The 16,860-nt window shown below is 39.2% G+C and overlaps 1 protein-coding gene across 28 annotated transcripts in view; it reads right to left on the reverse strand.

The window, feature by feature from the left end:
- Positions 1-16,860, reverse strand: part of RIMS2 (regulating synaptic membrane exocytosis 2) — a 590,702-nt gene that overhangs the window by 9,307 nt on the left and 564,535 nt on the right. The window contains exon 1 of one of the 28 annotated variants that reach the window (XM_082364196.1): positions 15,328-15,678. The exons of the other annotated variants lie outside the window; for them this stretch is intronic. Within the exon in view, the coding sequence (XP_082220322.1) occupies positions 15,328-15,469 (142 nt within the window). The 5' untranslated portion in view covers positions 15,470-15,678. Of the gene's footprint in view, positions 1-15,327; positions 15,679-16,860 lie in introns of those variants that run through there. 28 annotated transcript variants of the gene reach the window in all.

Genomic DNA, 16,860 nt, shown 5'->3' on the forward strand with positions numbered 1-16,860 from the left:
CAACTATACTCCAAAAAAAATTAATTAAAAAAAAAAGTAGTAAAATTTTGTCCAGGTGTGAACTGGAATCATGAAAGGTGCTGGGCTGGTGTGAGGGAGCCAGGCCAATGGCTGAGTCCTGGCCTCTCCGCGTAGCTTTACCGTTCACTTCCTGTGAAGAATGCCTATGAAGAATGAAAAACCACCACCAAGTGAGATATACAACTTCAGTGACGTTTGAAAATGCAGAATGAGGATAAGTACAGAAAACATGACTTCCTAAAGGTCTCAGGACATGGCCTTTGCAGTGTCAAAAATCTACTGGTTTTCATTTAATGCCTGACTCTTATCACAGCAAAAGTGACTTGAGAATCTGCTATTTTAGGGTGATGAGAACTAGTCACCATTTGGCAAAGAATAACAATACAATGAGCATGTAATCCTTTTGTTTACAGATTGCTTTTTACATGTGTCCTCTTTCGAACAACTCTCATAATCCCCATTTTACAGATCCAGTATCCAAGGGCCCCAGCAGGTTACACAATTCCCTGAAGCCAAACAGAAAATGACAGAACCAGAGTTTATACACAGTTCCCTGACTCCAAGTTCTCTGCTATTCACTATTTCGTCGTCAAAATATAACCAATGGGTAGCTTGGACAGCTGTCCATGGAGATGATACTAAGCTAACTCGATGAGTACATGTGGAAGGCCCTGCTAGAAGCAGCTGGTGGGGTGGAAAGAGCAGAGAACAGTGAAGAGGTCAGGCCCCAGTGACCAACTGTTTCTCTCAGAATCCCTACTCTATTATGTACTAGCTGGGTGACATGAAGCAAGTTACCTTCTCTGTGACTCAGCTTTCTCAAACTGTGAAATGGCAATGATAATAGTAATGCCTACCTGATATAATTTTTGTGACGGTTAAGGAAAATAATATATTTACAGTGCTTAGGATAGTGCCTGCTATATGGAAAATCTTCAATTAATGGTACTGTTATTATTATTTCTACCAGAAAGGAAATCAGAAAACATGTATTCTAGGCCAATCTTTACCACTGACTAGCTGGCTCTATGGCCTTCTCTGAGTCATATCCCTCTCTGAGTTTCAGGTTCCTCATTTATGAAAAAAAAACAAAGGAGGGGGAGGGTGCCAGATGATCTCTGATCTCTTTTAGCTCTAAAGTCTATGAGTTTGTGTCATTAATGTATGACCAAGACCATGATTAATAGCATATACTGAGGAGATAAGGCTACTCCCTGTCATCTGATGGAATCAAAGAATTCTAGGCATATGCTGAACATTTATAATAGCTTTTTAAAATATGTCTTTTAAATGTACTTTGATATATTTATAGACTTATTTTAAAAGTATGTATTTTTCTTTCTTTTTTTAACATCTTTATTGGAGTACAATTGCTTTACAATGGTGTGTTATTTTCTGCTTTATAACAAAGTGAATCAGCTCTACATATACATACATCCCCATATCTCCTCCCTCTTGCGTCTCCCTCCTACCATCCCTATCCCACCCCTCTAGGTGGACACAAAGCACGGAGCTGATCTCCCTATGCTATGCGGCTGCTTCCCACTAGCTATCTATTTTAAAGTATGTCTTTTTCAATACCACAAATCCTTTGCATCACATTCACAATAAAAGTAATTTAACCTAAATATAATTCATTATGGTGATTCACATTTAATGTTTTGAATGCTGTCATGTTATTCAACCTAAAAACTGAATCTATATAACAGAGAATGCCTATATAAAGTATAGTAGGCAGAATTCTAAGATGGCCCCCATGACTATGTTACTTTACACGGCAAAAGGGATTTTGCAAACATAATTAAGGTTACTAACCAGTTGACCTAAAGATAGAAAGATTATCTCGGTGGGCCTAACACATCCACATGAAAACTCTAAAAGCAGAGTGCTTTCTCTGGCTGGTTCCAGAAAAGTCAGTCAGGGAGATCTGAAACACAAGAAGGATTTGGTGTACCTTTCCTGGCTTGAAGATGGAGGGGACCATGTGGGAAGGACCTGAGAGCAGCCTTCAGCAATGCCTAGCTGACAGGAAGCAAAAAACTGGATTCTGCCAACAGCCTGAATGATCCTGGAAGCTGACTTTCCCCCAGAGCCTCCGGACAAGAACTCAGCCCAGCCTACACCCTGATTTCAGCCATGCAATACCCTAAGCAGGATCCCAGTCATGGCATGCCAGACATGTGTCCTACAGAACTGTGAACTAATAAATGGGTGTTGTTTTAAGCTGGTAAAAATTTGTGATAATTGTCAAGCAACAACAGGTAATTCTTTAGATTATTGTTTTAATGGGAGATCTATCAAAATAACCCGTTGTGACCACAGGAGTAGAACAACTGAAATTATCTGTAAGAACTCAACAGCCATGATAAGAAAAAGTATATATTTTAGAAAGTATATATACATATGTACACTACATACATATCATATATTTATATATATGATATGTGTGTGTGTATAAAGATGTTTAAAAATACTCAGGTAGCAAACTACAAAACTAAGGCCCAGATTATGTTGTTGCAGAGTTCTTAAACCACTCATTCTGGTGTGGTATTTTAAGCCATAGTATATTTGGAGAAGGTGCCTGTAGGTAAAAATCAAGTTCTTGAATTACAAAAGATCACAAGCATAAAGCAACACAGGAGGTGTCCTTGTTATTCTGCTCTGCTTAGTCTGATGACTCATTTGCTTGGCACCCTCTAAATTCAAAGAAAGCCACTTGAGTAAATAAACAACCAAAGTGTCAGTTTCCCCTAACAATGCTGAAAACCAGGAAACCCTTTGAATGACTTGACAACAAAAATCAAAAAGTCCTCTCTGCTACTGATTGGAAAACTCTCCTAAGCCCCAAGATGAGACTCACAGTTAAATGCCTAACTTAATGTCAGGGCGACCTCTTTCCAAATCTTGGGTCCACAGAACCCATTCCTGCTTGCTCTCACCTGGAAAGTCTCATCCCCTTTTGCAGACAGACTTACTTTAGAGTCAAGATTTTCTTGATGTTAATATGGGAAATGATTTATGGAAACAGGTTGAAGACAGGTTGGTAGATTCTGAAAAATGACTTCCCATCAGCAGATATTACATCCGGACATGAAGAGGTTGATTTACCTATTTGGTCCTGCAAGACCTCAATATGGGGACACTCATGAGTAGATTACTGTAGTTGTGTACAAAAGCTTGTGCACTTACATTTATGTTTGTCAGGGCTTCTTACTATAATAAACATAATTCAAATCTCAGGAAGTCTAAACAAAATACGGACAAATATCTGACAATTTCTTTTGGGCTAATCCAGGATTGGCATTAACAATTAAAATAAATAGAAATTTAACAGCTGATTTCCAAAATTGCTTCAGAGTTTAACACAAATCCATTCATTCCAACAGCTTTGTCACAGCTATTATGAAGTAGTAAGTGAGTTACAAGTAGAGGTCACAATTACGGTAGACATTAGGGCTGTCTAAATATATTCACATTTCCCTCACTTATGAAGTTCAGTGTGGTCATGTAACTTGCTTGGCCAATGAAATGTGAGCAAAACTGGTCTGTGTAACTTTAGGGTAGAAGCTTCAAATCCAACAATGTATAAAAAGAATTACACACCATGATGAAATGGGATTTATCCCAGTTATGCAATGCTGTTTCAACTTTCAAAAGTCAACTAATGTAATGCATCACATCAACAGGCTAGAAAAGAAAAATCACATGATCATATCAACAGGTGCAGAAAAAGCATTCAACAAAATCCAACACCTATTCATCATATAAACTCTCAGTAAAGTAGGAATAGAGGAGAGCTTCCTCAACTTGATAAAGAATATCTACAAAAAACTTCAGCTAACATCACACTTAATAGTGAGAAACTTGAAGCTTTCCCTCCAAGATCAGATACAAAGCAAGAATTTTCCTTCTTACCACTCCTTTTAACATCATACCAAAAGTTCTAGCTAATGCAATAAAACAATAAAAGGAAATAAAAGGTATAGAGATTGAGAAGAAAGAAATAAAACTGTCTTTGTTCACAGACAGCATGACTGTCTACGTAGAAAATCTGAAAGAATCGACATAAAAACTCCTGGAACTAGTAAGTGATTACAGCAAGGTTGCCGAATACAAGGTTAATATACAAAAGTCAATTGCTTTCCTATATACCAGCAATGAACAGGTGGAATTTGAAATTAAAAACACAACACCATTTACATTAGCATCCAAAATATGAACTACTTAGGTATAAATCTAACAAAATATGTACAAGACCTATATGAGGAAAACTACAAAACTCTGATGAATAAAATCAAAGAAGAACTAAATAAATGGAGAGATATTCCATATTCATGGATAGGAAGACTCAATATTGTTGATATGTCAGGTCTTCCCAACTTGATCTATAGATGCAATGCAATCCTGATCAAAATGCCAGCAAGTTATTTTGTAGATATTGACAAACTGATCATAAAGTTTAAATGGCGAGGCAAAAGACCCAGAATCACCAACACAATATTGAAGGAGAAGAATAAAGTTGGAGGACTGATACCACCCAACTTCAAGAGTTACTATAAAGCTACAGTAATCAGGACAGTGGTACTGGTGAAAGAATAGACAAGTAGATCAATGGAACAGAAATATAGAACCCAGAAATAGACCCACATAAATATAGTCAACTGATATTTGACAAAGGAACAAAGGCAATACAATGGAGCAGAGACAGTCTTTTCAACAAATGGTGCTGGAACAACTGGATATTCACATGCAAAAAAAAAAAAAAAAAAGAAAGAAAGAAAAAAAAGAATCTAGATACAGACCTTAAACCCTTCACAAAAATTAACTCAGAATGAATCACATACCTAAATGTAAAATGTAAAACTATGAAATTTCTGGAAAACCTAGATGACCTTGAGTATGGTGATGACTTTTTAGATACAACACCAACAGCATGATCCATGAAATACAGAATCGATAAGCTGGACTCCATTAAAATTAAAAAGTTCTGCCCTGCAAAAAATCCTGCCAGGAGAATGAGAAGATAAGCCACAGGCTGGAAGAAAATATTTGCAAAAGACATATCCAATAATGGACTGTTATCCAAAATATACAAAGAACTCTTAAAACTCAACAATAAGAAAACAGACAACCTGATTATAAGATGGGCCAAACACCCTAACAGATGCCTCACCAAATAAGATAGTATATAGGTGGCAAATAATCATATGAAAAGGTGCTCTACATCATATGTCATCAGGGAAATGCAAATTAAAACAATGGGATACCAATACACACCTATGAGAATGGTCAAAATTTAGAACACTGACAACACCAAATGCCGGTGAGGATGTGGAGCAACAGGAACTCTCATTCAGTGCAAACTGGTACAGCCACTCTGGGAAACAGTTTGGTGGTTCCTTACAAGAGAAGGCGACTACCCCAGAGAGTCAGAGCACTCTGCTCCTGTTGTTATTACTTGTTAATATTGCTAATAATAATTTATTTATTTTTAAATTATTTATTTATTTATTTATGGCTGTGTTGGGTCTTCGTTTCTGTGCGAGGCCCCCCCCCCAGTTGCGGCAAGTGGGGGCCACTCCTCATCGCGGTGCGCGGGCCTCCCACCATCGCGGCCTCTCCCGTTGCGGAGCACAGGCTCCAGACGCGCAGGCCCAGCAGTTGTGGCTCACGGGCCTAGTTGCTCCGCGGCATGTGGGATCTTCCCAGACCAGGGCTCGAACCCGTGTCCCCTGCATTGGCAGGCAGACTCCCAACCACTGCGCCACCAGGGAAGCCCACTAATAATTATTAATCCTTATTTTAGCAAGAAATAAAACCAAGCTTATGACTCTTTTGCAGTAAGATCATTCTAAGTTTTTTCCATAAAAGTTGAGGCTTATCATATATATATACATTTTTTAAAATAACAAACCACCCCAAACTTAGTGACTTTATTTATTTATTTTTGGCCACACTGCATGGCATGTGGGATCTTAGTTCCCCGACCAGGGATTGAACCTATGCCCCCTGCAGTGGAAGCGTGGAGTCTTAACCACTGGACCACCAGGGAAGTCCCTCATCTTGGTAATCTTAACACATTTAAATATAAGAAATTATAGCTCTCACTGTACTCTTTTGGGGGTTGTCTTTTTTATGGTACTTTTTTGTTCCTACCACCTGATGTTACTATTATGGCAAATGAAATTATTTAGAAAATTGTTCCCCCTGCTTTTTGGCTTTTGTTTTTAACTGACATCTGTCCTTGGCCACGCATCAGCCCACTGATATTTGTGCCTGTTTCTCTCTCAAAAATGGACATGAAATATCACGAGCCTCTTCTTAACTCTCAAGTTAGCTATTTTGAGGCAGCATTTTTGTGGTGAGAAGAGCATGCCATTTTAGAATCAGATGATATGAGTTCAAGTCTTTATTCGATCATTAGCAAACTCTGGGCAGGTAACTTCCCTCCCAAAGCTCAGAGTTCTTTTGTGCAAACTTGAGATCAGACTTAGCCTATGTCATAGAATATATGAAATGTAGTGGTATTTAATGAGTAGTGATAAATTAGGACCAGATACTGTAAGCTCTGTGAAAAAGTTTTGAAAACTGTAAAATGCTATACAAATCCTTCTTTGAAAAATGACTGGAATAATGTGAAATTATCCTAAACTTGCAGGAAGAAAACTATATACAAAAAAGTGGGGCCTTGCCATAGAAATGGGGAGAGCCTGCTGGCCAAACTGGATTAAGGGGCTGCTTTCCCACACAAACCCACAGATTTCAGATGATATCAAGGTGGTTGCCATTGAGAACAAAGGAAGTAGGCAGGGCACAGAGGGTGGAAACTAAAAGAACAGAATCTCGAGGCTTAAAATCTTTGTCCAATGAGGTGTTTGGTTGGAGTCACTCACACTTGAAACTGGCTGGAATCAAACAGCCTCCTGAATTTTTGAAGGATCTGTATAGAAAAAAATAATTACTAGCCCATTTACAAAAGCCTGTTCAGGAATTCCCTGGCTGTCCAGTGGTTAGGACTCCATGCTTTCATTGCTATGGGCCTGGGTTCGATCCCTGGTTGGGGAGCTGTGCAGCATGGCCAAAAAATTTAAAAAAATAAATATTAAAAGAAAAAGCCTGTTCAACCCCTAAGGTAACTCCTACTTTTTTCCTAATCTGCACTAGGAAGAAGTGGGCTATGAAAGCTATGAAATCCCCTCTTCAATGCGAACCTTTGTGGCCATAAAGAATAAAGGACAAAGAAACACTTTCCAGAAAACAGAACCCAGGGTCCCAGATGAGTAAACCAAGAAATGTATTCTACTCTCAATCTTCGCCATTCCCTCCAAGTGGGAAAATTCCTGTGGATGACTGATTGCTTTGTGCTTCCTATTCTCTCTTTCAGAAATGAAAATTTTTATTTTGGTTATCCTGCTGCTCTTTTACCATTTAAATTGGATGTACTGGAGGCAGATACTGCGTCTTTAGGTTTACAGGTCACTATAACCTGAAAAGCCACATGTGGATATGAAGGAGAGGACTATACATCACTCAAAGATCCTAGATTTCAATCTGCATGGTATATGGATGACATTTTAAGGTTGTCTTTCTGGGGGAGGGATTGACTATGTTCTATATGCAAAATAAAAATGTCCATAGATATTTTGGGTGGCCAAATCTGCAGGAAAAGTTAAAATTAAGAGAGCCACATACTTTACCTTATTGAGCAAAGACCAAATAGCAAGCCAGTATTTTTAAAGACTTAAAAATAGGTAATTAGGGCTTCCCTGGTGGCGCAGTGGTTGAGAATCTGCCTGCCAATGCAGGGGACACGGGTTCAAGCCCTGGTCTGGGAAGATCCCACATGCCGCGGAGCAACTAGGCCCGTGAGCCACAACTACTGAGCCTGCACGTCTGGAGCCTGTGCTCCGCAGCAAGAGAGGCGGCGATAGTGAGAGGCCCGCGCACCGCGATGAAGAGTGGCCCCCGCTCGCCGCAACTAGAGAAAGCCCTCGCACAGAAACGAAGACCCAACACAGCCAAAAATAAAAATTAATTAATTAATTAATTTAAAAAAATAGGTAATTAGGCTGAGCTTTACGTTTTTTTCCCCCCACTGGTAATTATATAATTAGATGGATATTTGTTAGGGTTTTTGGCTCACCAGCATTTGAACCCTCTTTCTATGTATGAGAAATAACCCATCCTTTAACTGTAGAAGCTAAAATTGTCAGCTGTCATTTTTCCAACCTGCCTGGCAATTACGACATGAGTAAATGGCTGAGGTTCTGCTGATGAGACACCACCGCCCCAAACTTTGAATCTGAAGCTATTAAATTTGGAGATAAAGAGCAAAAAAGCTTAGTTCTACTAATTCACTGGGCTCCTAAAGGGCTTTGGAAGGTAGGGAAGCTAAACTGAATGTAAGAACCAGATTGTGAAAGACTTTGAATGTTAGGCTAAAGGTTTTATTTAGTAGGAGATGGGAATCTACTGAAGTTTTTGGAGAGAGAGTAGTGTCAAGATCAAGATGATGGGGACTTCCCTGGTGGCGCAGTGGTTAAGAATCTGCGTGTCAATGCAGGGGACACGGGTTTGATCCCTGGTCCAGGAAGATCCCACATGCCGCGGAGCAACTAAGCCCATGCTGTACAACTACGGAGCCTGCGCTCTAGAGCCCACGAGCCACAACTACTGAGCCTGCATGCTGCAATTACTGAAGCCCTCAGGCCTAGATCCCATGTTCCTCAACAAGAGAAGCCACAGCAATAAGAAGCCCACGCACCGCAACAAAGAGTAGCCCCCGCTCGTTGCAACTAGAGAAAGCCCGCGCAGAGCAACGAAGACCCAACACAGTCAAAAATAAATAAATAAATAAATAAATAAATTAATTAAAAAAATGATACTTTAAAAGTAGAACTGATATTATCATTTTTGTGTTAGCTTTTTCTTCAACTGAAAATGATTTCAAAGATGGACTAATTCAGTCCTAAATTATCAAGGACTAATGATATCAAGGTGATAATGAGAATGGGAAGGAAGAAAAAGAACTGAAAAAAGCTGGGAAGGAAGCATTTCCTTGGCAGAAGGTGCCAACTGGTGGCACACATTTAAGCCACACTTGGTCAATAGCTAGGTGGGTTCAATTAATAATGTTTAAATTTTTTCACTTAGGCACTAACAATTTAAAATTTAAAGGCTTTAAGTAAACATTCAGATTTATAGCTTCTCTTGAGAAGAATAAATTTGCCAACCCTGGGCTGATATTCAATTTGGCATCAATTAGCTAGAACTGAGTATTCACCATTCCTTTTTGGATGGATAAGCTTTCTCCAGATTTTCAGAGTTCCTGCATTTTCCCTTTTGTATTATATCTGGCCTACTTCACTGAAGTATGTTACTTTCCTGGCCCTCGACTTACAGGAATAATAAGAGAACAACTGATCACTGGAATAGCTAAAATAAATGACCCTTTCATTTTAGTCTCATTAGGCAAAATCTAAACCTTAAGAAATGATACTGCAGGGACTTCCCTGGTGGCACAGTGGTTAAGAATCTGCCTGCCAATGCAGGGGACATGGGTCCACAACTGCTGAGCCTGTGCTCTAGAGCCCGTGAGCCACAACTACTGAGCTCACGTGCTGCAACTACTGAAGCCCGCATGCCTGGAGCCCATGCTCTGCAACAAGAGAAGCCACCGCAATGAGAAGCCTGCGCACCACAACCAAGAGTAGCCCCCGCTCACCGCAACTAGAGAAAGCCCGCACACAGCAACGAGGACCTAACACAGCCAAAAATAAATTAATTAATTAATTAAAAAAAAAGAAATGATACTTTAAAAGTAGAACTTATCATTTTTGTGTTAGCTTTTTCTTCAAGTGGTCAAATAGTATTATATATACATGGCATTAGGTAAATCCCCTCCTCTCCAATCAAATACCATTACAATATGAGATAAAACAAATATACAGAACGATGTTTTCTGGTCCATAATAAGGGTCTATGAAGACCAGCAGAGAGCACTTAACCATAGTCCTTGGCAGCAACTGGAAGCTGCCATTACAGCTAGTGAAACTTACTAGTGGGTTTCTTTTATAAGTCATTATACACAAGATGTCTCCATAGGAAAGTGTGTCCCCGTTTCTAGTTTTTGGAATTTAGTGAACCTGCTGAAGGATGATAGCAAATTGGGGTTTAACTTGACTTTTGTATTAAATTTAAATTACTTTAAGGGTATTATTTGGACACTTGGCAGTGAAAGATTCTGAATCTTAGATTAAAAATGTAATATCTGATAAGCATTATGAGTGGAACTGTTCTTTGATTTATCCTTTTAAATTCCAAAATATTTTGCTTCACTTTATCGACCTAGAATATAAATCTAATATAAAAATTGTGCTACTGTTGAATATGACGTGGACTCGTATAAGGAATGGTTTATTATACATAACCAATCATAATCTAGGAAAAATAATATACCCTAATAAAAGACACATATTTGGACTATTATTGTCTATCCATGTCCTGTCCCCAATATTGGCATTGTGAAAATGTACAACTATGATCACTGAATTTTAGTAAGTCTAGATCACATGTTATAATTTTAAAATAGTATAAATATGATGGCTAGCAGTCAGTTACATTGATATTCAGCTTAAAAAGAATGGTAGAACTATATACTGTTATTCTTTTACTGTTACTATTAATAGACACTTAGTGAATACCTACTGTGCTAGACATGATGTCTGTACTTAGGAGGATTATATTTAAGTGTATGGAGAATTTTTTATTCCAATGGAGCATGGGCAAAGAAACTCCATTTTAATCAAATGGGACTGCTTATTAAGAATTAACTGCACAGGGAACTATATTCAATATCCTGTGATAAACCATAATGGGAAAGAATATAAAAAAGAATGTATATAGGTATAACTGAATCACTTTGCTGTACAGCAGAAATTAACACAACATTGCAAATCAACTGTACTTCAATAAAAAATAAATTAAAGAAGAATTAAGTGTATTATTTACAAAGGGATTAGAATAAGGTAACGTAGCCTCTTAAAGAGTGGGGGATAGTTAAATAGGTCTTCCGGTTACAGTCTGTTTAGTTCCTTTTATATTAATTCCTCATAGCTTCACTATCACCTGTAAAGATACTTTCCTCAGTTTTTCTGGTGATTTTTAAACAATTCTTGTTTCTTAGATGATTTTCCTGTAACTTAATTTTCAAGATAGCAGCATGTAAAAGAAATTAAATAAGTTAATTTATTCAGTTAAATAACCTTAAGATGATAGGATCTCTTCTTCTGTATAATTGCCAAGCCATATTTTAAACAAAGAAGGAAGGCCATAAAATCAAGCAAATCAAATTCATCACATATTATATGTACATTACTGAACAAGAATCACTAGCCCAGAAACACAAGTCACTTTAAGATAGCTTGAGAAACCAGATCTACAAATATTAGGATATGGGCAATTTCCCTACATTATATGACCGTACCATTTGCTCTTGGATCTGTGGGTGGGAGGCTTAGCTTCTCCTGCTAGGAATGGTAACCATTTCACTGGTTCCTTCTCTCTTAGAATTATCTGTAATGTTTAAAAATTCTACATACAGTAATATTCTATATTAGGGAGGTGGGTTCAATGTTGGGGCCAAGTAGTTTATATAGTGAAGCTAATACTTATCTCAGAGGGCTCAATGATAAATAAACATAATTTATAAACAGTTAAAGAACACGTAGGTTCTATTATCCTTACTTTTACTTGAAAAAGAAAATTACCCAGAGATTTGGAGAACAGTTATCTGGAATATGTCCCGAGACAAAGAACAAAAAGTAAAGTAAAATAAAAAAGAACTGCAAGCAAACAAAAGAGATGCTACAAAGACCAGTCAACAATCTTAACTTATTTTGCTTATACGAATGTCCCTTTCCTCCTCACTTAAGTCAGCCCCACTGAGATTATAATCTGTGGCCAAGTTGTTTAATATCTCTAAATCTCAGTTTTTGCATATATAAAATGAAAATGATAATCTCCTTGAAGAATCATCATGAAATCAAAGGTATACGGCACAGAGAAGGTGCTCAATAAATGGTAACCATTATTATTGTACTTGATTTTCAAAACACAACATATTACAAGAAAATGCAGTACAATAACGAAGAAACAGTACACAGAGTAGTTGGGATTTTAAACTTCAGAGCCAGATTATGGGTTTTGATCTCAGCTCCCCCACTTACTGGCTGTGGACTCTGGGCAAATTGCTTTCAAAGGTGTGCAGGAGGCAATGAGAGCTATCACTGTTTAACCCTCACTGTCTCAGGGTACCTACCCTTCTCTAACTCCTCAATTAGGTTTTCGTATCATCTCTTACTGCACTCTGTACTTCACCCTCCTAAGCCCTGTCACAGTTTTAATTACATAGTTATTCCTATTAATATCTATCTCCATTAGACTGTGAGCTCTAAGAAGGTAGGGAGCATATTCAGCTAATTCAGGGACTAGCATAGCGACTAACACATCTCAGAGCCTCAATAAATATTTCTAAATGAATGAATGAGTGAAAAGAATATGGTCTCTCAATAAATTTCTCAGCACTTCTTGTGTAGAATGGTAATTCCTGGATGTGCTGTCCAAGAATAAAATGAGAATATGGAACTGGAAGGCAGAGTACATTTGAGATTGGTTAGCTATTGCACTATATCTGAAAAGACAAAAAAAAAAAGGAGAGAGAGAGAGTGTGAGAGTGAGAAGCTGTAAAATGAGATAGACTACTGATCAGTTACTTTAGTCAAATCACACTAGTTGGTAGACCACTGCTCTCTTTAGAAAAGCTGTTCTCAACCAGTGTGAAAATCATCTGTTGTGATGGTTTTTCTTTATAAATTAGAATGGGTTTCACAGTTGTGACTATGATAACATAGTCCTGAGTAAGCTTATGAGAGTATGTTATCCACATGAACTTTATGTGTCCTGTGTGGGTGTCTCAAGAGAAAATAATTGCAGAGAAGCACTGCTCCAGGCCAGTGATTTCTAACTTTTATAACTCTGCAGGGTATGTTGAAATACCCTCAAAAATCTCAGGACTTTCAAGGGTGGTAGGAGTATAGCAAAATCAAAGAAGAAAGTTAGGATTTCTTCTCTTGGCTGTAAAATCACTACACCCCAGTGGAAAGACTTCTATTTTATGGGGAATGCCTCCTCTCTAGTTACTTACTTTGGCTTCATTTTGTCTTGGCGACTCAAGAAACCATATTATAGGACAGAAATCTGTTCCAATTTCCCATATGTAGATGTAGGAATTTCCTTTGGGATTAGTCTGTATGAGCCAAGGTTAAGTCAATGTACTTTAAATTTTGAAAAAATTTCACACTTACATAAGTTTTTCTTGTCTCAAAAAAGGCTTTTAGGATGGTATGTTGTAAATCCAATTAATTCTAGCTACAACTTAAGAAAGAATGATGATAGTTCAACTGAAGCAAAGTCAAGGCTGAAGACTTGGTGTAAAAATTAACAATTGAGAAATGAGTGTATAATAATGTGTTTTATCTAAATATGTATTTTTAGGCACACCTGGCTTTGAGTTCTAGTTTCACCACTTACTAGGTATGTGATTGTGGCCAAGTATATGCAAATAATAAACTAATATAGCTTGGGTTGGGTGCACAGATTGTGTTGTTGACTGCCTGGGTTCATATGCTAACTCTATTACCTACTATCTGGGGGACCTTGAGCATGTTTCTGAATTTCTCTGCCTCAGTTTCCTCCTTTGTTAACTGAGATAATAAAAGCACTGCCTCAAAAAAAAAAAATAAAAAAAATAAAAAAAATAAAAGCACTGCCTCATAAGGTTGTTATGGGCCTAAAAGAGTAAGTGCATGTCAGGTTCTTAGAATAGTGCCTAGATAATAGCTGATACTGAAAGTTTTAGCTACAATTATGATCATTCATTTACCCAACTTGATTTTCTAATATCTTGACTTGCTTACATTTCCTGAAATGTTAAACATTTAATAGTAGAAAACGAGTAAAATGTAAATGTACAAACAAGAACAGCAAAAGATTAGTATGAAAATTAAAAGTCACATTTATATAGAGAAGTACCCTACCATTAAACCTGTACTGATCTAGTGCAAACTGATATTGCAACAATAAGCTAGAAGAAACCTGGATAGCTCTAACTAGCGAATTATCTTAAAGAACACTTTTCAGACATATTATTAATCAGCCATCTTCCTCCTCCCTGCCCTCCACTGGGAAAAATCGGGAAAAAAAAAAATTTCTACCTGTTCTCAGAGCAGGTAGTTAGTTTCTTCTAAATCAGGGGTCACTACAGATTTCCTAGTAAGAGCTCATTGATTGTCACAGAATAAAAGCCAAATAAATCCTATTCTATACAATGATATATACAATAATAGAGGTAACATGATGATGACCAACCCACTCTGGATATACGTGCGTGCAAAGATGAACACAGTTTGCAACTAGCTTATCAATAAATTAATAAACAGCATTTCAAATGTTGGGATGCTATTATTTAGCAGTCAATTCTTACTTTGATTTACAAATTATGTTTTTAGTATCAGTTGTTAAATCTTATAGGAAAGTTCTTCACAAAGAAAACGTATGTTGTATTATTGAAAACTTTATGAAGGACTTGCAGTCTCTTGGTGAAAAGTTTGAGTCCCCTTTGCTGTTTTTCTCATTAGCTTAATTATAATGACATCACTCAAACACCAGAGACAAACAACCAATGGTGAGATTCATAGTGTTGTGCCTGCCAGCGAAGTTCCAAAGGCCCACAGCACAAACCAGCCTCCTTTAGCACTATCAACCTTTGACCTGTCCATTGTATCACCCTTTCCCCTCATTCGGATCTTGAGTGTTCACAGGCTGGGATTCCTGTTTCAAAGTTTTGCTGCTGCTTTTCCCTTTAAATTCTGATTGTGTCCTCGAAATCAAATGCTAATACCAAGACTTCGGGAGTAAACGAAAACAAAACAGAGTTGGGTGCACCCAACAGGGCCGCCTTGCCTCCCACCCGTCTCCATCCTCATCCAACTGCCAAGCACTGTTTAACTCAACTTCATTAGGAAAGCCTCTTCCCAAGTCGGCGCCTGTGGAGCTCCCCAAATAACCAATCAACAGAACTTCTCCTCGGCCCAGCTGGCGCTCTGGGGGTCTCCCGCTCCACAGTCCCCCAGAGAGGAGGGGGTAGGGACACTGCTACTTGGAGTTCTCCAACCCTGTCAACCCTCCAACCACCGACCTTCCGAGATGCGAGATGTACACAGACAGACACACTAACTACAGGCTCACCTCCTTCTTCCTCTTCCAGGGAGTTCATGCAGGGGAAGTAGCCGGCCAGCGCCTCGAAGGAGGCGGAGAGGCTGCTCCGGCTCTGGGAGCGCTGCATGGAGCGCCCCGCGGCGCCGGCGCCCCCCAAGCCCTGCCGGCCCATCTTGGACGAAGACCCGCTTTTCCCGCGGTACAAGATACGCGGCGTCTTGGCGGCTGGGGCGCGGCGACCGCAGCGCTTCGGGGGCCGGGATGCTGCCGCGGGACCCTGGGGTACTGGCCCCTGCCTCCCTGACCCGGTCCGGACCAGACGTGGTCTTCCTGGCTGCCGGGGCCTCCACTCCTTTGGGGAGGGGTACGAGGTGGGGACCCAGGCGGTGGCGAGCGGGGACGCGGCTGCTCGCTGTGAAAGTCCGAGGTCTCGCCAGGAGGGAGCTGAGGTGCCCGGAGGCTGCGGCGGCGAGTCGGTCCTGCCGCCCTCCCCTCGCAGGGAGATGCTGCTGATGCTGAGGTCTCCGCCAATCAGCAGCCGGAAGGGGAGGAGGCGGCGGCGGCGGCGGCGGCGGCGGCACCTCGGCGGGCTGGCAGCTCCGGAGCGCGCTCCTCGGCTTCGGGGCAACTCTGAGCCCGGAGAAGCTCCTGCTGCTTCCGTTTCTTCCCTTCCCCCGCGTGATTAACACCAGGGAACGGTCGCTAATTAGACGCAAGACGTTAGGCATCGCAGCTGGGAACTATCTCAGGCAGATTTTGGTAGTCACTTTCCCCAGTCTCACTTAAAATTGGTTAACGTTCCTCAAGCGTAGATAGGAAATACTGAAATTTTCTCCAAATCATAAAACAAAGGCTCCCCAATTTTCAACAGGTCCCATGAAAGCCTAGAATCAAAGCTTTCTCGTTTACCTTCTTTCTTAAAAAGATTAAAAAGTCAACGGAAGGTAAAAAAGGTTAAAAAAAAAATATCAAGAGCCTGAAAAAGAACCAACACTAAAAAAGTACTGTGATGTTTATCAATTTTGCGAATCTTTAATGCTTTTTTTTCCTCCAAATTAGATAATCTGCTACCTATTGTTGCTAAGAAGGACAATGAACTCTGTAAGGCTTTAGTATCTAAATAACAGGTAACATCCTCTTAACATAAATTTGGAAGCAACACAGACATACCAGAAACAAAAGTTTATAAGTGAAATAACATCACATTCTGCAAACTGCAAATCTCTATCCCAGAACATAAAGCAACCGTAATTCCATTTTAGCATAAGTCAGAAGACCGTCCTACTTTTTGTAACTTTAGACAAGTCACTAGACCTCTCAATTCCCCTATCTAGGCAGGTGGGAAGGGAGGGCACAATGATTCCAGTCCTAACCATGTCATAGCTTGATTGTTGGCTGTGTGTTTTAGGGGATTTCAAAAATGTTTTGTAAAATGTAAATTATACAATCTAAAATGGTTCTTTCATACAATAAATATTTCCTGAGTACTATATATGAACAAGTTCTTTGCTTGATGTACTGGGAAATACAAATACTCATTCAATTAATAGTAATTGAGCTCCC

The sequence above is a fragment of the Balaenoptera borealis genome, assembly GCF_965194805.1.
Source record: "Balaenoptera borealis genome assembly, chromosome: 17".
In the NCBI taxonomy this organism is placed as follows: Eukaryota; Metazoa; Chordata; class Mammalia; order Artiodactyla; family Balaenopteridae; genus Balaenoptera; species Balaenoptera borealis.